General features: G+C 33.0%; 3 protein-coding genes across 5 annotated transcripts; all 3 read right to left on the bottom strand.

Moving 5' to 3' along the window:
* Positions 1-487: 487 nt before the first annotated feature.
* Positions 488-3,620, bottom strand: LOC145324790 (uncharacterized). 3 transcript variants are annotated; one of them, XM_080167430.1, is made up of 5 exons: positions 3,533-3,620; positions 3,027-3,099; positions 2,923-2,961; positions 1,640-2,837; positions 488-1,483 (listed from the first exon to the last, which is right to left on the bottom strand). In XM_080167430.1, exons 1-5 carry the CDS (start codon positions 3,548-3,550, stop codon positions 553-555), a joined length of 2,259 nt encoding a protein of 752 aa, XP_080023556.1. In that variant the 5' UTR covers positions 3,551-3,620; the 3' UTR covers positions 488-552. The 3 variants fall into 3 exon arrangements, with proteins under 3 accessions (XP_080023556.1, XP_080023557.1, XP_080023555.1); XM_080167431.1 differs by having other exon boundaries at positions 488-1,457; positions 1,773-2,837; XM_080167429.1 differs by having other exon boundaries at positions 488-2,837.
* Positions 3,621-4,408: 788 nt separating this feature from the next.
* Positions 4,409-6,106, bottom strand: LOC145324115 (uncharacterized). The gene is made up of 3 exons (XM_080166743.1): positions 6,043-6,106; positions 5,892-5,964; positions 4,409-5,758 (listed from the first exon to the last, which is right to left on the bottom strand). Exons 1-3 carry the CDS (start codon positions 6,043-6,045, stop codon positions 4,455-4,457), a joined length of 1,380 nt encoding a protein of 459 aa, XP_080022869.1. The 5' UTR covers positions 6,046-6,106; the 3' UTR covers positions 4,409-4,454.
* Positions 6,107-7,061: 955 nt separating this feature from the next.
* On the bottom strand, positions 7,062-8,391 carry LOC145324791 (uncharacterized). Its single transcript, XM_080167432.1, has 3 exons — positions 8,231-8,391; positions 8,062-8,137; positions 7,062-7,985 (listed from the first exon to the last, which is right to left on the bottom strand). The coding sequence occupies exons 1-3, from the start codon at positions 8,231-8,233 to the stop codon at positions 7,180-7,182; spliced, it is 885 nt and encodes a 294-aa protein (XP_080023558.1). The 5' UTR covers positions 8,234-8,391; the 3' UTR covers positions 7,062-7,179.
* Between the last annotated feature and the right edge of the window lie 19,359 nt (positions 8,392-27,750).

Below are 27,750 nucleotides of genomic sequence, written 5' to 3'. Positions count from 1 at the left end.
TACAGTTTTGTTTAGACTTACTAATCATTGTTCTGCTTATAAAGTTCTGACACTCTACAAGAGTTATTGTGCATTGATTCTTCCTTCTAATTCTAGAGTTTCGATTATATAAATGTTGTTATCCTTGTTTTTATATGTATTACTAAATCCCTGTTACAAATGGAATTCATGTGTAATCCAATTTATAAATCTTGACCTAGTTTCAATCAATACAATTATATCCATTCATTTAACTTTAATTAAACATTACTATTTAAGTTTCAGTTTAATATATCATTATCTTTATTGTACTTTCTTTTATCATTACTATATGACTCTGTGTACTTTAAAGAAATGGGGAGGGATGCAGATTTACCCTTAACTTCAGATAAAAGATTTTCTTGGAAAGGTTAAGGTACTGCTTTTGCATGTGTTTGAATAAAAAAACATTCTGAAAATTTGTATCTATTAAGTTCTTATTTCTTAAGAAGGCTCTAGACTCTTTAAATTCATGTAAACATAATTTGTTAGATTTATTATTTTAGCTAATTTTACAAGAACAAAGTTTTTAGTTTATCCTCTACTCCAATCAATTTTAGGAACAGTGAGTCCACCACTTGCTCCTCCAGGACCTCCTAATGATCCTCCAGAAGGTCTACCAGGAGGTCCAGGTTGGGGCCCAGATAATGTTTCAGGCGGAATAACATTATGATCTGGAATATCTCCCCAATGTGTATTTCGTCCAATGTCACTGTCATCCGGTCCCCAGCCACTGATTGGTCCCCAGCCCCCACCAGGTTTGCCAGGTTCAACAGTTTCTGGTTTACCAGTTCCCCCTTGTATGAAGACATTAATCAAAGTAAGTTCCCCATTTTCGCCTCTAACCCATCTTTTTTCATAATGACCTTCTCCATTTCCTCCTGTCAACCCTCCTCCTGCACCACTAGTACCTCCATTGCCTCCACTTCCAGCTCCTTCACCTAAACTTGAAGATCCTCCTCCTCCACTACCCAGACTTCCACTACCCCCACCTCCATTTGGCCAACCTCCTCCTACACCACCAAGACTTCCACCACTGCCTCCACCACCCAAACTTCCGCCACCACCACCTCCATTACCTCCACCAATATTCCCTCCTCCTCCACCACTAAGACTTCCACTACCCCCACCTCCATTTGGCAAACGTCCTCCTCCACCACCAAGACTTCCACCACTCCCTCCACCAATACTTGGCATACCTCCTCCTCCTCCAACACCCCAACTTTCACCACCTCCATTAGGCCAAGGTCCTCCTCCACCACCAAGATTTCCACCACTACCTCCACCTATACTTGGTCGACCTCCTCCTCCACCACCATGACTTCCACCACCCCCTCCACCAGTACTTGGCCTACCTCCTATTCCTCCACCACCCACACTTCCAACACCTCCACTTGGCCAACGTCCTCCTCCACCACTAGTACCTCCTTTGCCTCCACCTATACTTGGCCGACCTCCTCCTCCACCACCAAGACTTCCACCACTGCCTCCACTAATACTTGGCTGACCTCCTCCTTCACCTCCTAGACTTCCACTACCCCCACTTCCACCACCCAGACTTCCACTTCCTCCACCTCCATTTGGCCTACTTCCTCCTCCACTACCATTGACTCCTCCTTCAACACCCAGACTTCCACTACCCCCACCTCCATTTGGCCAACGTCCTACTCCACCACCAAGACTTCCACTACTCCCTCCACCAGTACTTGGCCTACCTCCTCCTCCTCCACCACCAACACTTCCACTTCCTCCACCTCCATTTGGCCAACGTCCTCCTCCACCACCAATACTTTCACCACCCCCTCCACTAATACTTGGTTGACCTCCTCCTCCACCACCAAGACTTTCACTTCCTCCACCTCCATTTTGCCAGCCTCCTTTTCCACCACCCCCTGCAAATATTACTGTACCTATTTCACACTCTAGACCTCTGCAACTTCTTCCCCCTCCACTAAAACTTCCACCACCCCCTCCACCAATACCTTCACCACCATTACTGCCTCCTCCACCATTCCAAGGCCAAACTCCATTTTCTTCATCACTCTCTCCACTAGTTGACCATCCATTTCCACCATTTGTCCATTCTCCTCCATTTTCTTCACTACTTTCTCCATTACCTCCACCACCTTTACTGCCTCCTAGACTTCCTCCATTTCCTTCACCACTGCTACTACCCCACAGACTTCCTCCATTTCCCCCTCCACCATTACTGCCCCCTAGACTTCCACCATTTCCTCCTCCACCTTTACTGCCCCCTAGACTTCCTCCATTTCCCCCTCCACCATTACTGCCGCCCAGAATTCCTCCATTTCCTCCTCCACCTTTACTGCCACCAATACTTCCTCCATTTCCTCCACCACCTTTACTACCACCTAGACTTCCTTCATTTCCTCCTCCACCATTATTGCCACCCATAATTCCTCCATTTCCCCCATTACCTCCTCCTCCTTTACTGCCACCTAGACTTCCTCCATTTTTCCCTCCACCATTACTTCCACCCAGAATTCCTCCATTTCCTCCAGCACCACTGCTGCTACCTAAACTGCTTCCAGCCATTCCACCTTGAGCTCCACCTTTACCACCTGTCTGCATAAACCAATCCAGCCATTGTTTATGGGTCATACCATTTGGTAAACCAGTCCACTGATTAACTTGAACTCTTCCATCATTATTATTACCATGTTGGTTGAAATTGAAATGAACATTGGCCTTATTAGCTGTACCATCAATAGTTTTATCAACGTTATGTTTACTATCACCTTTCTTGTGTTCATTATGTTTTCCATGTTGTTTATGAAATGAATGTTTCTTACTTGCGTCTAAAATATATTCAAATTATAAACAGAAGTAATGTAAAAATAATACAAATACAAAAAAAATCTAATATGTAAACTGCTTACTAACCTTTTATATATTCATGTTTACCATATTTTTCATTTGATTCTAAAAATAATATTTCTTTTCATGTTAAATTTAAAAAAAGAAAGTATTGAATAAGATAAACTAACCTTCATTTTCATCCTTCTTGTATGGAGCAGATTGAACAATTACCAAACATAATATCAGCCAATATAGTTCTTTCTAATTGAAAAAAATGTTAATTTTATCCAAAAACATGTGTTTACTTTATTACTTGGTTGACTCATATAGGTTGATTTTTATTGCAAAAGCTTTACTTATGTAAACCAACTCTTTAAATCAAATAGTCTGTTATATCCTGCTATTAAATACAATTTTGGATGCTGTTATCAAGGATAGACTCTGAAATTTAGTTTGAAGAATCATATGAACACTTAATCTCATAACTTACTATGTTTGTATGTCTGTCTGTTATGCATATTTTTTCCTTCAATTTAATTAGCTGTTCTTACATTTACACTTTAAAGCTTCAATAAACAAGGATTTTATTCTCCTTGTTTAAATTTATTTTAGTAATATTAGATAACAATGTTAATTCACCAAACTGAAAGATTTTAACAGTATCAAATTTATATTATATGAAATAAAGTTTTACCATTTTGTTCAGTTTCATATTACCATGTCCATTCTGTTTAATTTTAGAACTGAAGAAATAATAATGTAAATTGTAAATATAAACAAAGAGTAATGTGATCATATTTCACTACTTTTAATAATCCTATCAAGAAAAAACATATTATTATCAGTACAGTTAAAAAAATAAGCTTTTTTATGTGACTTGGGTTTTATATAAGTTGAAGATAATTAATAATACATATGGTTATATTAAATTAAGTAGCATATCTTTAAAATTATATTTTGAAATGAGAAATTTACATTTAGTCAAAACATAGATCAACAATAGACAGATCAAATCGCTATTGATCAGATCAGCATATTGGAATTATCTAATTGATTCAATTCCTGCATTATGGTTTTTGCAATTATAAGGTACAATTCAGAAAGTTTAGCAACTTTAAAATCCATACCATCATTTTGATTTTTCAGAAATAATGATTCTCAGGACATTTAGGACAAATTTTGTAAACAGCATATTTACATGAAAAATGTTGTTTTAGATGTCCAAACACTAAATTTTCTGTTAATGTTTGATTGTCCATCATTCATTTAATTTTACTTATAAGTAACTTAGTTATTTAGTTGTCATTCTTGTTTTTGTGTATATCTATTGTTTTGTATTTATATAAATGTATTATCACTGACAAATATTAAAGTTAGATTGATATGACCAATTAAATGCAAAAGGACAGTCTTAACACTTAAAATATTAAGATAAATTGTCTTTCTTCCCTTTTTCACCCATCAAGATTCCATACCCTATTGTCAAAGCTGTATATGCCACTTAAAATTACTATAATCTATCTAAAATTTGATTGGTGTAGTTTTCATGATAAAGATAAAAGATAAATAATGATTTTGATGAATATTTATTTCAAAAAGTAATAATGACAATTTCATTAAATATCTGGAACATTTCTAACATCTGAGGCCATTCTACGAGGAGGCATCAGGTTATCTGGATTGGTATTGCCAGGAAGCACCTCTCCAGGTGGTCTAACTAATGGATCTGAGGAATTTGGAATCTGAGGTTTTGTATCAAATGGTGTTAGAATTGGCATTTCTGGGATAGTCCTCCAATCTGTGTTAGTTCCAATATCACTTGTATCTGGACCCCATTGGTTAATATTGCTTCCATCAATAATAGGGTTTTCTATTTTGGGTTTGTCACAGATTTCAGCACAATTAGTTCCTTCTTTGAAAACATTGATTAAAACAAGATCTCCGTTATCCTTTTTTGTCCATCTTTTCTCATGATGATCAGCATTTTTACAAATGTCACAATTAGTTCCAAGAACTTGTTGTCCAATTGTCATTCCTTTACTACTTTCTACAAAGTTTGTGTCATCACCTCCTCCAATTCCTTTATCATTTCCAACATTAAGCAAACCTGCATTACCACCTATATCTCCATTAGTAATGAACCCTTTATGTTTAAACCCTAGCTTTTCACCTGCCAATACAATTTTTCCAACAGAATTTTCATCTTTCTGTTCATTATGTAAACCCTCACTTCTTTCTAATTTTTCTCCACCAGTCCATACATCATTATCTTTAACAATTAAACCATTATCAACCTCATTCTTCAAATTTTCACCAACTCCAATGTTTATCATGCTTTCATCACCAAATTGAAAAACTCCTCCAACATTCTCATTACCAATTTGAACATCACCTCCAATATTCTCATTACCAACCACATTGCCACCATTCAAAACTTCATTTCCTTGATTTGGAGGTCCAAGGAGACCATTCAGCAAACCACCATTTCTGCCATCATCTTCAACACTCCCTAATTCCATTCCTAAAATGGGGTTTCCTCCACTTTTGACACTTTCATCATTCCATGAAGTAATAGGTGAAGGTACTAAGCTATTATCTCCTCCTATATTCCCCATTATATTATTATTCCCTGTGCTTATTGATAATTTAGTATCTGCTCTAATATCTCCTGATACAGGAATGACATCAGCACCTTCATGCCTATCACCTGCCCAATTTCCATTATTCCCGCCATTCCACCAATTAATCCATTCATATTTAGTCATTCCATTTGGCAAACCTGTCCATTGGTTTACTTGAATTCTACCAGCATCATTATGTTGATGAAAATTCAGATGAACATTAGCTCTATTTGTTTCAATACCATTTAGTATATTCAGTTTATCTTTACCATGGTTGGAAAAATGCTTCTTGTGTAAATCTAAACAGTATGCATAAACAAAATTTAAAATTAAACCACATTTTGTAATTGTAATATAAATAGTAAAATACCAGAAAATTCAATCTAATCAAATGAAAAAAAATCTATCCAGGAAAAAAAAAATAATTCCAACCTGTTCTTTGGTTGTCCTTATCAAGAGGAAAACATTCAACTGTTATCAAAAATATAGTTAAGCAGAGTTCTTTCTGTAAAAGTGTATTATAATTTAGTTTATCAAACACAGACAAAATTATATATTTTTTGTTAGAGAAAATGTACTTTACCATTTGTTTATTAGTTTGTTTGTTCAGATTATGATCACCATATCTAGCCTTGTTGTTTTGAAAACTAATGAAATATAATTGCTAAATATTAGTAAACAAAATAGGATGATCAAGTTTCACAATATAGCTGAAAATTGTCAAGTCTTATATCTAAGTTGTATTGCTGGTAGACAATAAAAAAGTGTGTTCTAGATTAACAATTTATTGATCAGTGATTTTTGTTTAATAGTGTAATAACAAAGTCTGAAAAAAAATCAAAACCATAAGAATAAATTTAAAGTACAGGATATTAATTTAATTTTTATTAATTCAGATCTCAACAGAAAGATATCACTCAAGTAAATTGTTACCTTTATAGCTGGTAGGATCTGTTATTCACAACACTTATTCAGACTATTTATTCCAATTCATTCAATAAACAAGAATATTACATTTATTGAAGGTAAGCCTACCTCCATTTAAACTGAAAAATCTCAACCATTTAGGGACTGCTTAACCCTAAACAATCAGTTCCCTTATAGTCTTTGATTGGCTAAGAGGGATTTACTGCTTACCTGCTTTAATCTCTCAGCTTTTGTTTGTTTAATTACAAAGGGTTGTAATTTTAATATAAATTTTTGATCTAGAAAAACTATTAATGCTTAGTATGTTTATTTGTTATACAAAAAATAAACTAATGGATGGCAAACCCAGGCAGCCATTAACCAACACCCTTAATAGTTAACGGGAAAACAGTGGCAAAATTTCTTAAAATTGTAATATGTTACACTGATATGTATGTTTAGCTAGCTGAAGAATCAGGATTTACAGTATCTTATTTAGAAGCTGGAAATTACTATTTTTATATTTTGTATTGATTTGTCCTTACATGAGATATTATAGTAATTAATTCATTGTAATGCTTTGTTGAATTAACAAATATTTTGCATTTTTACTTTAATGACTCTGACAGGTTTGATTGCATCCTTAGCCAGCTAGAAAAGTATTATTGAATAAATTAATCAAACAAAATAAAAATAAAAACAAGTGATGTATTTATTTGATTCTAATGGATTAATTCATAAGATAATGTTTCATACTTAAAAATTAATATAAAGATATTTGTTTGAGTTATCCACAATAAAATTTTACTGAATTCTAATTCATGCCAGGAACATTTGGAAGTCCTTTAAAATTCATATCATCAGGAACTTGCTGCCAATGTTTATTAGTTCCAATATCACTGTCATCTGGCCCCCAGCTATCAATTGTTGGCTTTACTGGGTTAGGTTTGTGAATACCATTGCCATTGCCATTAGCCCCATTAGTTATGAAAACATTAACCAAAGTAATGTTCCCATTTTTATCTTTAATCAATCTAGGTACATATTTTCCATATCTGTTTCCATTGCTATTTCCCCCTGGTCCAAAAATTCTGTTCCCCAAATTACTTGGCAGTATACCTTGTATACTGTCTGGCCATTCCTGTGCAAGTGTATTACTTACTTGCTGATTATTAGGAAGAAATAGAGGTCCTTGCCAACCTTGCTGACCTTGAATTCTAGGCCCATTAGATCCAACTCCTGGCCATGATCTTGCCTCTTGCAAATCAGAAACGATACCCCCAAACAAAGTTGACCCTCCTTGCCAATCTCTTCTTTCAGCTTGAATACCCTCTGGCCCAATTTGGCCAACTGCCAAACTTGGATCCACTGCCTGTTCAACAGGCTGGGGTCCTTCATTAACTGGCCTTACTATTTGTCTATCATCTTGCCTAGCTAATGGTCCATTGTTTTTGACTTGATTTTTAATTACTTTATCTCCATAGCGATCAACATACCAATCAACAAATTCTTGTTTAGTCATACTTTTGGCCATATCGGTTAACAGCTCTATATCTTCTTTTCCCTTTTCTCTTATCACATTCATTGGAACATCTTGGTTACTGTTTAAACCATTATTTCCTAGATATTTTAAAGATAAATAATCTTACAATAAAGAAATTTAATGTTAAGAATATTGTAAAAAAATCAAATTTACCTCTCTTATTATTTAGTATGATGTTTGGTCTAGATTGAATGCTGACTACAAATGTGACACTGAAGATTATCTCATTCTAAAATCAAAATTAAAGTAATTAATAACACTGTTTAATATCAATTTTAAAAAGTGTAATTCATAATAAGTTAAAGGTTAGTTTGTCAATTACCATTTTATTTATGTTATTTTGTTCATGAATATAAGACACAAGTCATGTTGCCATGCACTTTCTATTTGAAAACTAAATAAAATTGAAATATTATTGTTGGTAAATAAAAATTAGCATGATCATATTTCATTAGTTTTAACAAGATTAAAACTAGACTTACTGTTTCAATTGTATTAATCATATACATAAATAACAGGATTTCTATCTGTGTGTAGTATTGGATGTCGCTAACCACTGCACCTGTATGGCCCTTCTTTACAGGATGCTTCTTTTTAAATCAAGGAAAGGTTTATAGATAATGAACGTTTAACCCTACCAAAGATATATCAACCACATTTTATTTAAAAAACACTAAATGAAGGAAAAGGGTCGCCAACCCCATAATCCCCCGACCTCAGGTGCCCCTAAGAGCTTCTAGGGGCTAGCCGCTAGTAATATGCATAATAACTTTAAAAGGCAAACTTTGATATTATTTAATAACATGTTCTATTTGTATCATTTTTAAATACTAAAGCTTCTTATAGAGAAGCTCTATTAAACCAATCAGACATTTATTTAGAATGTAAAGTAATAAGGTTTTTGTCTGTAGCTGAGGATTTGAGGATGTACTTTAATCAAAAGTTTTATGCAAAAAGTGAAATATTGAGTCACAGATGGACAAACAGACATACTTAAATTAAAGAGTAGCTTCGCTACTAGAAATAAAATATTTACATTGTACATTAAGATATATAAGTTGGAAAGAATTTTAATGTTAGAGGGAGATTTGAAATCTGCATCAAATTTTAACCCTTACAGATCGGGCCCCAATTCCCACCTTAATAGATTGGGGGGGGGGGGGGGCCCGGGGGGGGGGGCTCCTAGAGCCCCCCCCTCTATCTCGGCTCCTGGTACAGATAAAGACGTAAAATTTTTTCTGGTGTTCATGTGTATTTTTAGAGAAAATTACTTTTTCTAGTCATAGCAGTCAGACCGCTCCGTAGCCGCTTTTTAGCGGCCAGCCGCTAAATTTTAAAACAGCTGTAGAGCGGCCAATTTTGCGGCTAGGATGACCAAATTTTAGGACGAACTTTTATTTTTCATAACAAAAAAATTACTTTTTCTGATCATCGGTCATAAAGTCGGTCAGGGAGCGGTCAAACGGTCATAACACCACTTTTCTTAGAAGGTCATTGATATCTAAGTATTCACCAAAAAAAATTTAGGTTTCTACCTTATACACAAAAGTCATAATGTAGAAATTAAGATTTATTTAGAATTTTTTCTTTTTTTTTTTGCTACCCAACCGACTTTGACCGGACACCACGACCAACACAGACCAGATATCGTAATAAAATCAACTCTTGCCGACGTATAATTACTAAACTTAAAAAGTCATGAAGTTACAGCTCTCCATCTTACCTACAAAAAAAATGAGATTGAAAAAACTAGAGGGGGGGGCTCTTGGAGCCCCCCCCCCCCGATCTGTAAGGGTTAAGAATTTTTTATAAAATTCATTTTTTGTATAATTCTTTATCTAAAAGCGGAAATACAATTTAAGTTAATTAATTTTGACATCTGTGATTGGTTGATTGAAAATTATCTGTGATCTGATTGGTGAAGCTTAAGTGTCGCACATCATTCAACCAACTAGAGCGCAGGTAGTTTCCAATCCACCTATTCTATTGGTCAAAATGTATGAACTTAAATTGTATTTCTGCTTTTAGATAAAGAATTATACAAAAAACGAATTTTATAAAAATCCTTAAAATTTTATGCAGATTTCAAATCTCCCTCTAACATTAAAATTCCTTCCAACTTATATATCCTATTGTACATGTGTTTCTTAGCCTTTGATCTTAATTTAATCAAAAGAATAAAATCTCAATAAATCCGCAAGTACTTTTGCCATGAAGTATAATATCATTGTTTAAATCCTATCCATGTCTTGTTTATATAATCTGAAAGTGTGCATGTAAAAATACTGAAAACTATTATGAACAATCTATACAATTTGACTTTGTGCTTTGTCTAATTGTCCCAAGAATCAATTAACGGGTTATTTGTTTCACATATTCAACAAAAAAATGTCATGTAAAAATGACTAAGTTTTGACCTTTACTCATAAGCAATATCTTAAAACATAGAGATATTCTATTGTTTAAAGTCGTGAGGATTTTGCCTGAAGCTTGGGATCTTCATATCTATTGAACTGGTTGGGTTCTCATTTTTAGGTAAGCTTCACATAGGTACTGTGATGGATATTTCACTTTTAGATTTAAGTCTTAGGATGGTTTTAAGCTATGTATCTAGACCCTTTGATTATAAAACTTATAGATTTTAGGGGCACAGCTAATAGTCTTATAATATTGTAAGAAAATTTATGAATTTAGCTATGTTTAACCCTTACAGATCGGGGGGGGGGCTCAAAGAGCCCCCCCCTCTAGTTTTTTCAATCTCATTTTTTTTGTAGGTAAGATGAAGAGCTGTAACTTCATGACTTTTTAAGTTTAGCAATTATACGTCGGCAAGAGTTGATTTTATTAGGATATCTGGTCTGTGTCGGTCGTGGTGTCCGGTCAAAGTCGGTTGGGTAGCAAAAAAAATTTGAAAAAATTCTAAATAAATCTTAATTTCTACATTATGACTTTTGTGTATAAGGTAGAAACCTAAAATTTTTTGGTGAATACTTAGATATCAATGACCTTCTGAGAAAAGTGGTGTTATGACCGTTTGACCGCTCCCTGACCGACTTTATGACCGATTTTTGTCCGGCTTTTACTACATACATATATCATGAATATCGTGGCTTCTATTACAGCTAGAGACCTATAATTTTTTTTGGTAAATCCTTGAGCAATAATAAACAGATAGAAATATTAATTTGCGCCGCCAACCGCCGTTTTACCGCCGTAACCGCCGAAAATGGCGGTTTCCGTTATTTGCCGTTTTTCGGCGATAATCAGAAAAAGTAATTTTTTTGTTATGAAAAATAAAAGTTCGTCCTAAAATTTGGTCATCCTAGCTGCAAAATTGGCCGCTCTACAGCTGTTTTAAAATTTAGCGGCTGGCCGCTAAAAAGCGGCTAAGGAGCGGTCTGACTGCTATGAAAAGAAAAAGTAATTTTCTCTAAAAATACACATGAACCACCAGAAAAAAATTTTACGTCTTTATCTGTACCAGGAGCCGAGATAGAGGGGGGGGCTCAAAGAGCCCCCCCCCCCCCGATCTATTAAGGTGGGAATTGGGGCCCGATCTGTAAGGGTTAAACTTTTTGTTTTATAACAACACTTTATCTTTGCATAATGTTGCTTTTATGCTAAGCATATTATGATACTATACAAATCATTATAAGATTTACATTATCTTAAAGATATATGACAATTTTATGTACATACTTGTTCAATAAGTATTTATCTATGTTGGTATCTTTTATTAGATGGTAATGCATCTATATCTATTTCTATGTAACTATAATTGTTGTTTATGCCTTCCAAATCATAAAAAAGGTATAAATCGAAAATGAATTTTTAGGTTAGAATATAAAAGGACACCATAACTAAAAAAACCTTGAATATTATAAAGAAATATTTTCAAGATTATTCATAAAATTGTTAGGTACAATTAAGAAAATATAGCATCTCTATAATCATAAACATTAAGTCCGTATATCCATTTTTCAAAATGTTGATTTTATGCTCGTTTGTTGTGCTTCGTTCTTTTGTATGTTGTAGTCCTTGTTTAGGGTAATTTCTAAAACTTTATAAAAACAAAAATATCTATACTTATATTTTTATTTTTATGGATGTTGTCAACCTTGTTAAAAATGTTTCCTTGATTAAAGTACTTTGTCTCTCATGGTTCATCTCATCAAAAACTATATTATTACGCCAGAGGCTTACAAATAATAAAAAAAAGTTTCAAATTAAGAAGGCAGCTCTTTCAATTCAATTCTGTATCTCTAAGCTGAAAGATATCACTAAACACTGGACCAATAAGGTCCTCATCATCATTACAGACTTTTTTTTAATTTAAGATTTTTAACTCACCTTAAAAAGCAAATGAATCTTCCAAAATTAATTTTTAGATTAATTTAGATTAATTTTAGACACACAAAATTACCCACTCTGTAGATTAAATCCAGTGGTAGAAATGTTTGAGCACTGAAATTTATAAACCAATGAATCAAAAGTCAGTGAAAGTCCCCAAATTTGTTAAGCCAACGAATGATAAAACGTTATCAAAAAACTTTGAGGACTAGTGTAATAAACAGCCAATTGTCACTTCTCTCTCTGAATAGAAAGACATAAAAAGACACTTTTTGTAACACCTTTGGAAAGATTATTCAAACATTCAAATTGCTTCATTTGTGGAGATGATGTGTTTATACAATTCAAAAAAAATAATTATACAATAGCAAATCATCAAGCTATGTTTATACAAGAATTGCAACGTCTATGAAATCCAAGTCTATTTAGGCAGTTTGACAAAGAAGCTAATATGCTTTAAAAGATGATACATTTTTAAAAAACTATTATAGCAAGAAAAAACCAAATAAAAAAAATTTGGGTATAGTCCCTTTCGTAACATCGCACCTTTTCACAGTAGCTTTTCTCCTATTTCTAGCCCCTGCGGGGGGCTCTAACCCTGCGGGACCAATTACCTAACCTTGTGGAGCAATCCCCTAACCCAATATAACCTAACCTAACCTAAAATAACATATTAAAAGCCATTTTAAAAAATCCGAAGAACCGCCCCTTATTGAGTGATGTTACGGAAGGGATTATTACCAAAAATAATTTTACCCTCTGCTTTTAATGTTATTGTTATAGGAATTTTAAGACAAGCAGAGTTACAGATGAACAAATGGTCAAATGAACAAACAATAAACATGAAGAGCTTTAACAAAAAATTAGAAAAATATAGTAATTTTGAAGGAACACTCATATCGTGTGTAGTGTAGTTCAAAACAAATTAAAGCCTTTGGTACACCAGCCAAAAACTTTAAAAGTGTTCATAAACAACAGTAAAAACTACTTGCCTATACTTTTCAACAAGTCAAAACGGCACTTATTTTTCAGCAAGTAAGACTATCATTGCAAATGTCTGTCTGTCCATGTTTGCAATAAAGACATATTTTCTCCAATACTTTTAAACATAGTTGCTTGCAATATTTCTTGTGCATTGTGATTTTCTTGGCTGTTGGAACAGATAGATGTTTGTTATTTTTTGTGAAGAATCTCCTTATCAATCAGAATTATTGTAAAATGGTACATCATATAAATTGTTGTACTTTTCATATATTTTAGTATATATTTTTTTGTATCTTTAGCTTTGCTTTAGTCCTTGCTTCCCTAAAACAAAATAATAAACAGTACACTTGGTCTGAATGATGGCTAGATTTTTTTTGGACAAAATAAGGTAGAATATTGAAGTACAAGAATAGATGGGTAACAAGCTAAGTTTCTCTACCCGTCCTTGTACCGACTTTTAATTGGGTCTGTTTTTCATCCAAGTCGCTTCAAAAAAAAAGAAAATGTCCCCACCACTTGAGCCAGGTTCAACATCTATGCTTTTATTGATAGAATACTCATTCTTATGATAATAGAATAAGTTATGGGTCTCTGTAATTTTGTTTTGTATTGTATGCACGTCCTATTAATCCTTTGAACCTGAGCCAAAACTCAATTTGTACCAACAAATTAGTGCTAATACATTACAACAAAGCACATGTATGTCTGTTTGTATGCTTTTATACAGAAACAAATATTGGAATAATTATTTATCGCATTGTATTATAAACAGCTTTCCGCAGATATAAAAATGTACAGTCATAAGATTAAAATCAGTTTTTTTAGCTTCGAGATGCCAAAGGCACGGGTTAAAAAATTGTTTTTCATCTTGTGATTGTATAATTTAAATTCGTAGGAAACTGGATATAATACGATGCTATACATAATTTTTCAGTATGGCCTAGAGCCGGTTCTAATCCATCGGTATTAATCGGTTCCGAAGCAATACAGGAAACAACTTTTTTCTGGCATTTAATCTTAAATCAAACAGCAAACTTAGTGGCTGGCTTATTTAAATTGTAGCTTTTTCAAAAGATCTATATAAAAAAATATTATTGAATATTAGCAAAAAAAGCAAAAAAGGAAACAAACACCAATGTAAGAACGTAAAACAAGCATTTTTTTTTACAAATTACATAACTGCTTCATGACAGGGGTGTATTCTGTATTTTAAATGGGGTTAGTTATAAATACACTTCAGCTTTTTCATAAACTTCATGTTAGATAAGACTCGAACAGTACATGTAGTGAATATGTTATACATACATAGTTTTAGTGGATTTAACATCTTTTTTATATGGAAGTTTAGGCATGATTTTTTAATTAATACAGTAGTTTAGTCCAAAAAGACTCAAAAAATAAGTAGATGAACATTTAGTATCCCATAAAGTTTTTTGATTGTAGCCAAAAATACTGAACTGATTGAATTTTTCACAAAGATCCCAAGGTGGTTTTTAGGATTTTTATTTTTCGATAATTGTCTCTCCTTTTCTACCCTTGAAATACATAGTTCATAGATGTTAGGTGCGCAGTCACAAGATTGTAAAAAAAATGGAATAACCAGATTAAAAATATACATTCTTAAAGTAACTGTATAGGTAACTATACCAATATAATATGAAGAAAAGTCCATCCATTTAAGAGATTTTTAAACACAAGCACTGCATAATATTTCTTTTTTTATTTCTAGTGATGATTGATTTATACTACAAATTTCGTTGGCCTTAAACCTTAGATAATCTGTCTAAAAGTGCAAATAAAAATTTTAAAATATTTTGTCTAAATTGATTATAGACTTCACACTTTATGAATCAAGGCCACTCAGTGAATTCAAAAAACTTCTTTGATTTCCCTACTAGATTAACTTGGTCTTTTTTGGATGTATGCTTTTTGAAAAAACAATGGATGACTATAGCATTGTGCAAAAGTTTACTCTCTAGAATTAAATAAATGACCTGCTCATAGATTAGAGTAATTTTTGGTTGAAAATTCTGGACAATGATTTTTAAAACCAACCAATGAGAGAACTATTTGATTAAAGTATGGGTAATATAAATAATACATTCAGAAGTCCCCCCCCGTCCTTTAAAGAGTATGCAAGACAGACTGATAGGTAAACTTTAAAAGATTATAGAGTAGCATCTCTAATCCTTATATAAAGAAAAAAAGGTGTCAGTGAACCGATTAGGTTCTCCTTTACATAGGCGTCCAAGGGGGGGGGGGGGGTAATGGGCCATTTGGCACCCCCAAAATTTTTTGAACAATACCCCCCCCCCCCAAACGATTTTGGGGGGGGTAATTACCCCCCCCCAAAATAAATGTTCTTTAAAAATTTTTTTTTTAAATGTTCTTATTAAAAAATTTTTTTTTTGGGGGGGGGGAGGGAGTAATCCCCGCCCCCCCCCCCCCTAAAAAAAGTCATAGTGTGACTCGAGCCTTGAGGTGTAATATATTTTATGGGATCTATGTGAAGCTTTCCTAAAAAGGATAACTCAGTATTAAAAGTAATGAAATCTGAAGCTATAGTCAAATAAACCTTACTTACTACTTTATGTTATAGGATAGTACTTATTAACTTAATAGATTAGGTAGGTGCTTTTTTTACATAATTAAATTACCCCCCCCAAAAAAATTTTACCCCCGGGGTAAATTAGTTTGGGGGGGGTAATTACCCCCCCCAACAGATTTGGGGAGTATTTACCCCCCCCAACAGACTTTAGGGGGGGTAATTACCCCCCCCCAATCAAATTTTACCCCCGGGGTAAAAATTTGGGGGGGGGGTAAAAAAAAATTTCGGTGCTTGCTTACATGTGAAGACCGGAGCACCGAAAACCCCCCCCCCCGCTTAGTTTTGACAAAAATCAAAAATAAGGGGGGGGGTAGTTTTTTAACCCCCCGCTTAGTTTTGACAAAAATCAAAAATAAGGGGGGGGTAGTTTTTACCCCCCCCCCTTAATTTTGATGAAAGTCAAAAATAAGGGGGGGGTAGTTTTTTCACTGTACAACACGCCAGAAAGTTGAGTGAGGTAAATCAAGTAAATCCAGTATACCAGAGGGGAAACCTTATTACAGGGATATTCATGTTTTGGGGCATAATTTCCTTATTTATTTATTTATTTTCCCAGTAAAAGGTTTTAATTTTGTGCGCACAAAATTAAAACCTTTTACTGGGAAAATAAATAAATAAATAAGGAAATTATGCCCCAAAACATGAATATCCCTGTAATAAGGTTTCCCTTCTGGTATACTAGATTTACTTGATTTACCTCACTCAACTTTCTGGCGTAATGTACAGTGAAAAAACTACCCCCCCCCTTATTTTTGATTTTCTTCAAAATTAAGGGGGGGGTTTTGAACAAAAAGTCTTTGCCTTTCCCTGCACTTTTCCTCCTTGCCATTTTCCAGACATTAAAAAACTACCCCCCCCTTATTTTTGATTTTTGTCAAAACTAAGCGGGGGGGGGGGGGTTTTCGGTGCTCCAGTCTACCACATGTAAGCAAGTACCAAAATTTCGCGCGCCATTTTACCCCCCCTAAATTTTTTTACCCCCCCCCCCAAAAAAAAAGCTTGGACTCCCCTGCTCCTTTACACTGAATCTTCCTATAGATCTAAGGAAGCTTTTAAACTATATTAGGAGAGGCTACCACAAACCTCCCAAGCTACTCTAAAAATTGCTCTACAAGTAAAATGTATTCAAAGACAGTTAATGAATACACCACTTCTGTAACCCTTTCCACAGATATGTATTATAAATGTTAGTGCAATATTTTAGGTCTGCAATCACCTTATCAATCATATTTGCAAAATTTTATGCACATAGCTACCATATTATCTATCTATTTTTATATTTATTGGGGGAAATGATAATAAACTATTTAAGAAAATAAAAGTCAAATACAATTTTGTGTATCAATTGAGCTCAACTTTTTTGGTTCACGTGAGTTTGCAGTCATAAACTCAGCGATCTAAAGGGATAAGACAATGGCCGTTGAATTGAGTACATCAACAATGACGATACACAAAATTACTCCTCTTTTAGATTAAAACTAGTGGTTGAAACGTTTTAACACTCAACTTAATTTTCTAACCAAGCAAAATTCAATACAAGTCCCCAAAGTTGTTAAGCCAAGGAATTAGAAAACGTCATTATCAAAGTTTGATAATAAACAGCCCAATGTCTCCTCTCTCTGTGCATAAACTACACCTAAGCTAACTATTAATTAACATCTTACCCCACGTAACAAAACCTAAAATTGAAATTATATGTCGTGAAACCTAACGAGGATGTAGTTTTACCAATATTTGAATATTTATGTTTTAATATTTTAAAAGGTTAAAAATTAAAATGTAAAATGTTTATATTCAAAATGTGGCATTTTTCTTCAAAATGCCCAGTCGAGCTTCATGCCCCTTATTTCAAGTTTTATTTTGAATATACAGGTCGGTAGATAGTATTTTGTGTGTCTGTGTTTTACTTTAAACTATAGAGTAGCTTCGCTCCAATGAAGGTTAGTTATAGCAGTGATAAGGCATAGGTAAAAAAAACTGCCCCACCCCCCTAATTTTCAAATCATTTAAGAAATATGAATGGAGTAGGGTAAGGCTTCTTTGCTCAATATGCAATTTAAGAGAAATTCTAACCAAAATCAACCAAAAAGGTTAAAAAATCATTTCATGTTGAAAAAACTGGCTGAGAAGAGCAATTAATCCAATTTTGCATTTTTTCTATCACAAATTTTTGAGCCAAACAAATTTCAAGAATATTTTTTGAATTTTTTGAATAATTTTGAGTGTCAGATTGTTTAGATAAGAGATATCTAACCCCTATCTTTTTTGCGAATCTGCATATTTTATGCTTACCTTTTTTACAGGGCACGGCAGCCGAGCGTCAGCAGCGTGTAAGTGAAGTCGTCACATTAAAACGTTAAAATTCAGCGGGATGTCTAAACCTTTTCCTCAAAAGACAATCCCTCTTTTCAAAAAAATTTTCAAAGCATCCAAATGGGTTTTAATGTGAGGCTTTGTCGCGGCTGCCGAGCTTTGCTTTTCAGTGTGGCTACTTCTATATAAATTGGATACGTCCATCCCCGCGGTTAGATTATCAGTCGGTTAAAGATCATTATTTTTTCTGTGTTTGTTAAATTTATGTGCAGAAAGCTTTGCTTTTAAAACATTTCATTTTCTGATTAATTACCATCGTATTATTAGCAACTGCAATTTTTCATCTAAATAAACTCTTTTGCTATTGCTATAGCTATTTTTCTATTATTTATAACAAGGATTTTAACTATAATAAAAAAAAGCTCAAAAAGTTTCTTGATGATATTTTTTAACTTTCTTCGTTTCTGTAATTTGTTTTGAAACTTTGCTTATTAAAGTGATATAATAGAGGGGACATGAGTTATATAAAATTCTGCCCATGGGGTGGGGACCCTGTCCCGATTTTGTATTAAATCAATTGCGTCGGAAATATAAACACAGACGAATAGAGTTTCCAACAATTGGGCCAGATAGTTGTCTTGATTATTCTTCAATACTTAGACAAGGGAAGTTATAACTAAACTTATATGATAAATATATTTTTGATTAGCTACTCTGTCTATTAATTCATATAACTGTCTAAATCAATATCAGAAGTGTGTCTGAAATTATCTTCTACTAGCGGCTACGCCCCCTAGAAGCCTCTAGGGGCACTTAAGGTAGAAGGGGGAAAAATCGACCTCATTCCATTTTAAATTTGAGTTTCAAAATAGTAAAAAAAAATATTTTATTTTTTTATTTTTTTTTTGGGGGGGGGTGAAGACACCCTCCCCAAAAATAGTTTAAAACCTTTCCAGGACCTATAAGAAGCTTCTCTGTAAAGGAGAACAATATAGGTTCAGCGGTTAGCGAGATCCTTCGAGACAGACAAAAACGCTTACCACTTTATATAATAGGATAACTAATCAGAAATTAATGATATATCTTCCTACTAACATTTTATACAAGAGTAAGTTTCATATTCCAAATAATTGACTTAAATTAGAGGATTTATCTTAAGATTTTTGCACATTTTTCGTTATGTTTTTGTTCACATATTAAGATGATGGAAGAATATTGATATTATGGCCAAAAACTAACTTTATAAAATAAAGGATTTTGATTTTTGTTTTAAGTTCGTTTATGTAAGCTATAAAAGCCTGTAAATGCACAATTTAGACCCAATAACTCTCTTCAAAAGAGTTCGAAAATAGACTGACAAAATCGTAAAGAAATTGGTCAATAAATAATTAGTCTATTGTAATGGTTTTGTGTAAGATAATTACTGCAAATAATAGCGCAAATTACAACATACATTAATCAAATTAAGGTCCGTTCTAGGGATATTAAGTAACAATAGAATAACATTAAAGCACAGCCTTCAAAGGCTATAATTCTACTATTATAAGACGTGATTAAAAGAAATTATAAGAACGATTAATCAAATTTAATCAAACATATGTTAGGAATAATCATGATTTTATAATTTTCATAGTGATACCACTGTGTAGCAAAAATTGGGATTTTTAGAAGTAATGTAGATCGATAACACCCCCTCCCCACCCCCTATTTTTAAAAATGATTCAAAATAAGGCTGTGGAGATAGTTTTTCCCTTTCCTCAACCACTGTGGGGTGCCCTAACCCAATATCACCTCACCTAGTACAGTTAGGGAGTTGAATCCATTTTTATAGAAGCAGAAATATAATCTATGATTATGGTTTGGACCCTCTAAAACTGTAATCTACCCTTCCACTTTCCCCTCTCTTGGTGAAGATATCTTCAACGCCGATACGATTTTTGAAATATAAGATTCCACTTTTGTCTCTCTTGTTAAAGATATCTTCACCAAGAGAGGCAAAAGTGGAATCTTAAATTTCAAAAATCGTATCGGCGTTGAAGATATCTTCACCAAGAGAGGGGAAAGTGGAATCTTACATTTCAAAAATCGTATCGGCGTTGAAGATATCTTCACCAAGAGAGGGGAAAGTAGAATCTTACATTTCAAAAATCGTATCGGCGTTGAAGATATCTTCACCAAGAGAGGGGAAAGTGGAAAGGTAGATTACAGTTTTAGAGGGTCCAAACCATAATCATAGATTATATTTCTGCTTCTATAAAAATGGATTCAACTCCCTAACTGTAGTATGACCTAAAGTAATAAATAAACAGACCAAATATAAACCCTTCACCTTATTTTAAATTTATTTCAAAATAATCAAAATATTATGAATATTGCATAATACTATCCTATTTAATTGATGCAAACTTTTTGTTCTTTTTTATTGGCTACTATAAACAAAGATGGTTTAATTGTTTTATAATAATCAAAATATTGATTACTAGCTTCGTCCCAATAGGCCCATTTTCTATTTTAAATATGTTTTTTTTTATGCAAGGTTATTTAATTTTACTAATTTGTTATATTGAATAAACATACCCTATCATAATTTCTCCTACTTCTAAGTATCATATAATAATCGATTTATAATTACATGGATGTTGCATCATAGTTTCGTCTGCTCTAATAAAATTATCTTTTCAGCTGGTTAACATAACGATACACACATCCACCTTTTTTACCCCATCGCCTCCCCTCCTACTGGAGAAAAGAATTGAACAATAAATAAGGACTACAAGTACCAATCTAAATTAACAATGAAATTCCCTTGTCATAATATCCATTTATATTATATCCATTCATATAATAAACAACTTTCTATTTAATAATCTAATAATTGTAGGATAAATGACCCTCTGGTAAAAATCTTCAAAGTTTTAAAACTAGGTACATTTAATTCTACAATCCTTTTCCTTTCTAATATTACTTTTTTCTCACTTATAGGTTTTTATACTTTAACAAACTATTTTTGTTTTATTATAATAAAATGTTGTGTAAAATTTGTTGTAGGAATTTTGTCCTAGAATAATATGCTTTATTATGTAATCTTGACCGATAAACATCATAAGAAAGATAATCAAACGATAAAATAGATAGATAAAATTTAGATTGTAGATGGATAAATAGATGGACATATTTTAATGGACAGATATGAATATAGATAGTTTGTGTGTAATTATTTATTTCTATATCAATCTAAATCTTTATTTCCTTCTCTCTCTCTCTCTCTCTCTCTCTCTCTCTCTCTCTCTCTATATATATATATATATATATATATATATCTCTCTCTCACTCTCTATCACACTTTCTCTCTTTTTTAATCTCTTTCTATTAATCTATATGTTTATTTCTTTTTATTTATTTCTCTCTTTCTTTCTCTCTCTCTTTATTTATCTCTCTCTCATATTTTCTCTCTTTCTCTCTCTAATTCTCTCTCTCTCTCTTTCTCTCTCTATCTCTCTCTCTAGATAAGGGTCATTTAATTCATATGATGGTTTGTAATTACTAACATTCAATTTCTATCTATCTATCTTACTATCTGTCTGACTGTCTGTCGGTCGTTCTATGGGCTAAGAGTAATAAATTGTAATTACCTAACCGCGATTGATTAAATTATATTAGAAATTATAGGAAGATGAATTTTGATTTTTTTTTTCATTATTTCAACAAGTGAGCTGGCTTTTCAATTATGATGAACTAGAATAATAACATCCAAAGTAGCGAAACACAGAAATAGAACAATTTAATTATACAATATCAAGAACATGCGCCCTTGGCATGTAGGGGATCTGTACTTGAAGGGGAAGGAAGAAACGACTGAAAAATGGCATAAATCATTACAGAAATAGGAGAACTCTAACGGTGAATCTTAAGCTACCTTACTACTTTATACGTTCACTAGCGGCTTCGCCCCTAGCCTCTAGGGGCTTTGCCCCATGAGGTAGTTTTTTAAAAAAAAATAAAAAAAATTCGGGTGCCCCGAACCATACTCCCCCCCACCCCAATTTTTTTTAAGGGGGGGAGGGGATTTCATTTTTTGGGGGGTGGTAGAAAATAGCTTAAAACCACCACAGGACCAATAGGTGTATACCCTGAAGAGTAGGATACGATCGGTTCAGTGGTTACCGAGATCTTTTCAATATACATTTCAAAAAATTCAGCGGTCTGTCTGAATTAGGAATATATTAAAGTTGTTAAGAATATTAATGCGACTAAAAATAAGGATTGATTATGTGCTTTTGAAATAAAAAGCTAGCTTTACATAATAAATTGAAGAAAAAATCCGTCAAAATTATGGTAGCATAAAGGTAAGGGTAGACTGATTTTACCAATTAATCTTATGTTAAGAATAATTTGTAATATAATTATTCTTTTTGTTTTATTTACATATTTGAATTAATAAAACAAATATAAACAAGGATGACAACATCCATAAAAGCGAAGCTCTGAAACGATATGACAGACGAACATTAACTTTTGTTGAGTGTCAGAACTGAATATACAAAATATGAAAATATAAGGTTTGACAAAATTATACGTAAATTTGTTGCAAAACTACTTAAATACAGAATTATGTTTAAGGACATACTGACATTTTTAATACTTGATTATAGAGATGCTTTGCTCATAATATTGTACCTTATAGTAATAGGAATCAATAATAAAAAAATCAGATCAATCGGATGATTTTATCACATAAAAAATTGTTATTAAAAAAGTAAAAAAATCAACATGTTTAAAATGGACGTACGGACATTCTGGTAACGATTATAAAGTTGCTACGCTTTCTAAATCGTACCTAACTACTACAGGAATCACCATGCAAAGTTTGAAATCGATAGGACAATTCTAACATGCCTAAATTAACGAATAAAAGCTAACTATCTCGGACGGACGTACGGACGGACCGACCCTAATTATAGAAAAGCTTTGCTTTTAAAAATCAATGATGTAAAAGTAACAGGATCTGTGTTAGTCTTTCTGTGTGTAACGAATGATCTTGGTAACCGCTGAACCGATATAGTTCTTCAACAATATAAAAGCTTCTCATGGATCCTAGGTTTAAAATATTTTAAGGGAAGGTACCTTCACCCTCCACCAAAAAAATCTCCCATGGTAAAAATAACCCTATCAATAAATGTAATATTTCTAAATCTAGGCTTTAAAAGAAAAAGTAAACAAAAAAATTCTTGGAGGAGGTTATCGTTTCTTGGGCAGACATCAATTCTCTAGCTTTGGAGTGTTATGGTATCCTCCCCTCAAATAATCTTCACAGGTCCTATGAGAAGGTATATTGTAAATGAGAACCATATTGGTTCAGAAAAATACAGACAAGCTACTAATTTTATACAAGGATTAACGATTAGTTCTACAGCTGGACATACAGACATACCAATAATAATAAAGAAATGCCTTACTTTTTAAAAATTAATTTTTAAGACTTAAATAAATTTAACAAAATATATTTATTTATATCCTTATACTAAAGTAACAGGATGTCTGTTTGTCTTCTCATAGGTCCCGTGAAGGTCTATAACTAATTTCTTGGGGGATGGGACACACCAAACCCCCCCAAAAAATGAAAATTCCCCCCCCCGAAAAAAAAAAAAATTTCGCAACCCCCCCCCAAAATTTTTTTTTTAAAATTTTTCTTTTACAAACTGCTTGACTTTTTAAGTATGGGTATGACACATAACTGAGAGTTGGAATTTTTTGAATATCTCCATCCTGGCGGGCACAGGATGCCAGCAAACCTGGCAGGGTCATCCAGGTAAAGAGCAAAAATATTTTTTTGACTAAAACAAAGCATTTTATCATACCAAAATACTAAAAAATCCTCTAGTAGTACATCCTTATATGAAATACAGGTGTTCAAGTCACTTTCAGGTTCCAGGTATGATCCTGCAGGTCCTGATCCTCCAGGTATCCAGAAATCTTTAAAAGGCTCCTGTGGCCGCAATTTTCGACTTAGAGACTTCAAATTTTAAACCTAAGCTTTTCTTACATGTCTACATAACGTATTAAAATTTCATGAAGATCCGCTGCCGTTTTTCCGCCGACCGCCGACTGCGCCGGCTGGCAGCTGCCAAGTACAGCTGCGGCCGCTGAAATTTATATTTTGATATTTCTAATGTAAAATTTACATAAAAATAAACATTTTCTGGGAAAAAATTTTTCTTCTAGCTTCAAAAATAAGAAAATTACAGCCGTTTGAAATTTTTAAATAAAAAAAGACCAAAAAACAAAGGTTGTTAAATAAAAGGGTGAAGGAAGCGAAAATTGACTTAGACTTATAAAAGGTCGGAAATTCATTATCAAACAGGGGATTTGCACAAAAAAATTTAGCCTTCTAGCTCTAATAGGAACTGAGATAATTAGGGGGGGCGTTGAACGCCCCCCCCCCCCCGACCGATTAAGGTGCGGCAAGGGGCCCGACTGTAAAGGGTTAAAGATCTTGGTAAGGATTATAACTATTTTTTTGGAGGGTACCACCAGCCTCCAAAATAAAATCACCCCCCTAGCAAAAAAATACGCCCCCACCCCATTAAAAAAGTAGAGTGAGCAGAGATCGACTAACCTTTCCGTCCACATCAAGTGCCCCTAGAGGTCTCTAGGGGGCTTAGCAACTAGTATGTTGAATGTTGATATAATAACAAGAATAAAGTTTATCATTGCACTCATACTTATAAAACAAGCAATATACATTTAATTGCTTACAATATTAGTGTTTCAATAAAACTTTTAAATTTTTAAAAGTTTAAATCTTCAAAACCGATTTAAATTCACTGGATTATAACCAGTTCTGAGCCATACTGGAAAATCATGCATAGCATCGTACTAATGTTAATTTATCACAAACTTTAAAATATTAAACTGGTTTAAATCTTTTTATTTTAATATCCGCAGAAAGCTGCATATAAAAAACTATTAGTTAGAGTATTACGTCATACTTTTTTTTATATAATATTAGACTGTAGAAGTCATAATGTCATTAGAATATCGATAATATGTCAGTCTATTTTATCCCATTTTATTTTATATCGAATCCCAAAAAGTACGTCGACATTTATAACAAAATTAACAAAAGTAGAACCAATATAAAATGATATTGATTTAATAAAAGCAAAAAGTATTTAAGAATACCTTACAATAATTCAATCTTCAAAAATGGTTGTATCATATTCGCATACAATAAAACACAGCCCTATATATTTGCTATCAGTCTTAAATCTACGCTAATTTTGTTTTGCATAAATTTCAGAAATGGATATAGGTTATACATGAAAATTTGTTCTTAATTAAGCTGATTAATGTTACCCTCTCAGTTCATTTATCCAGTAGAAGAGGAAGGGATGGAGTAAGGGCAGTTATTTGGGCCAGCTGCGAGTATCACTTTATCAGAGTACATGAAAAAATGTGGTGCAACATCCAAGTAATATTATATCGATTATCTCAGACTGTTTCAGCTCATATTTAGTATTTGGTGTTCAATAACTTACGCACATGTATGTATAACATTATCAGAATAGCATAATCTTACATAGCACAAACTTTTGTCTTTCCTCACACTCTGATCGTTTGATTGTTATTGATCGCATCATATTATATTCAGCGGATATTAAAATAAAAAAAATTTTAGGATTAAATCCAGCTTAGTTAGCACCGTGGGGCCAAAGGATCTGGCCAATTTTATTTTTAATCTATAATTTTAAATTGTAAAAAAAATTAATTTTAACTATTAATAGAAAAGTGTCTATTATTGCTATACATGATTTTTTAATATGGCTGCTGAGATATGATTTTAATAATCGGTTTCGAAGCTATATTGGAAAAAATATAATCGTATATATTGTGTCTTTATATGACTGTAGAAGTAAAGTGTCTTGCAGAATTTATAACACCTTAGAAGTCTTGTTTTGTTTGTTAAATTGTTGTATTTTTCATGTATTTCTAACATATTTTTCATATCTCTAACTAATTCTGTAAAATAAAATTGTAAAGGTTTCGTGATTTTTACATTAATGGTTTATTGGTTTTTCGCTCTAATTAACCAATTTCTAACAACTTCTTTCTATCCATCAGTCTGTACTTTTAAATTTGGACTTCTATCTATCTAACTTTATATTGATTTCTATCCATCTATCTAAATTTACAGTGGTTTCTGTATATGAAACTAATTATCTATCAATCTAACTCTATATATTAATTCCCATCTATCTATCCTATCCTATTATATATAAAGTAGTAAGCGTTTTTTGTCTGTCCCGAAGGATATCGCTAACCGCTGTGACCTATATTGTTCTCCTTTACAGTGAAGCTTCTTGTAGGTCCAGGAAAGGTTTTAAACAATATTTTGGGACAGTGTCTTTACCCCCCTTCCCCCGACAAATTTTTTTTACTCTTTTGAAACTCAAATTTAAAATGGGATAATGTCGACTTTTCCCCCTCCTAACTTAAGTGCCCCTAGAGGCTTCTAGGGGGTGTAGTCGCAAGTCTAACTATATAATGATTCCCATCTATCTATCTAACTATCTATTAATTCCCATCTATCTAACTAACTATATAATAATTCCCATCTATCTATCTAACTCTATGTATTAAATTCCATCTATATATCTAAATTTGCATTAGTTTCTGTATATGAAACTAATTATCTATCAATCTAACTCTATATATTAATTCCCATCTATCTATCTAAATATATGTATAATAATTCCCATCTATCTCTCTAACTATCTATTGATTTCCATTTATCTATCTAACTATATATCAAATCCCATCTGTCTATCTAACTATATATCAAATTCCATCTGTCTATCTAACTATATATTAACTCCTATCTATCTATCTAAATTTGCATTAGTTTCTGTATATGAAATAGAGCATATACAGAAAACTATCAAGTTCAGGGCAAAATGGTGTTCCACAAATTACACACATTTTACATCAATTTTGAAATGTGTAGAATGATGCAGAGAAAGACTAGCCCCTTAAGTAATAATAATAACGATTTTTTATTCGTTGACTTGACAATTTTAGGAACTTTAGTAAATTTTGATTGGTTGGTTTATTTAGTGTTTAATGGTGCAACCACTAATTTTGTGTGTCATTATTGGGGATGTACATCAATCCATCGGCCATTGTCTTATCCCCTCAAAAACATGAGAATGAAGATGTGTTCACTTCATTGGCTGCTAGCGACCAAAGGACTGAACATACAACCGATATTCGCACATGTTATAACGGCATAAGATTGCCTACAAAAAAACAAAAACAATCTGAAATGATTTAAAAGTACATAAAATGTGCTCTTTTTGCGTTTTTTTTTGCGAGCTTCGAGCTTCCTATACATTCTTGTCGAATATTCACTACCGACTTTTACAACAACAAAAAAGACCGGTTTTAGGCTGTTTTGTAGTACCACCGCATGGTATGATGGGGGTAGATAGAATAGCTGTGCAAAAAATATGGCATACGCGGCGGAGCATAAAATTAGCGTAAAGAGTTCATACAATGCAGACAAAAGTAAAAAAATAGCAAATTACAAA

The sequence above is a fragment of the Acartia tonsa genome, chromosome 7 (assembly GCF_053477335.1).
Source record: "Acartia tonsa isolate MP-2025a chromosome 7, ASM5347733v1, whole genome shotgun sequence".
Lineage (NCBI taxonomy): Eukaryota > Metazoa > Arthropoda > Copepoda > Calanoida > Acartiidae > Acartia > Acartia tonsa.
This window is presented reverse-complemented; position numbering and strand designations above follow the sequence as displayed.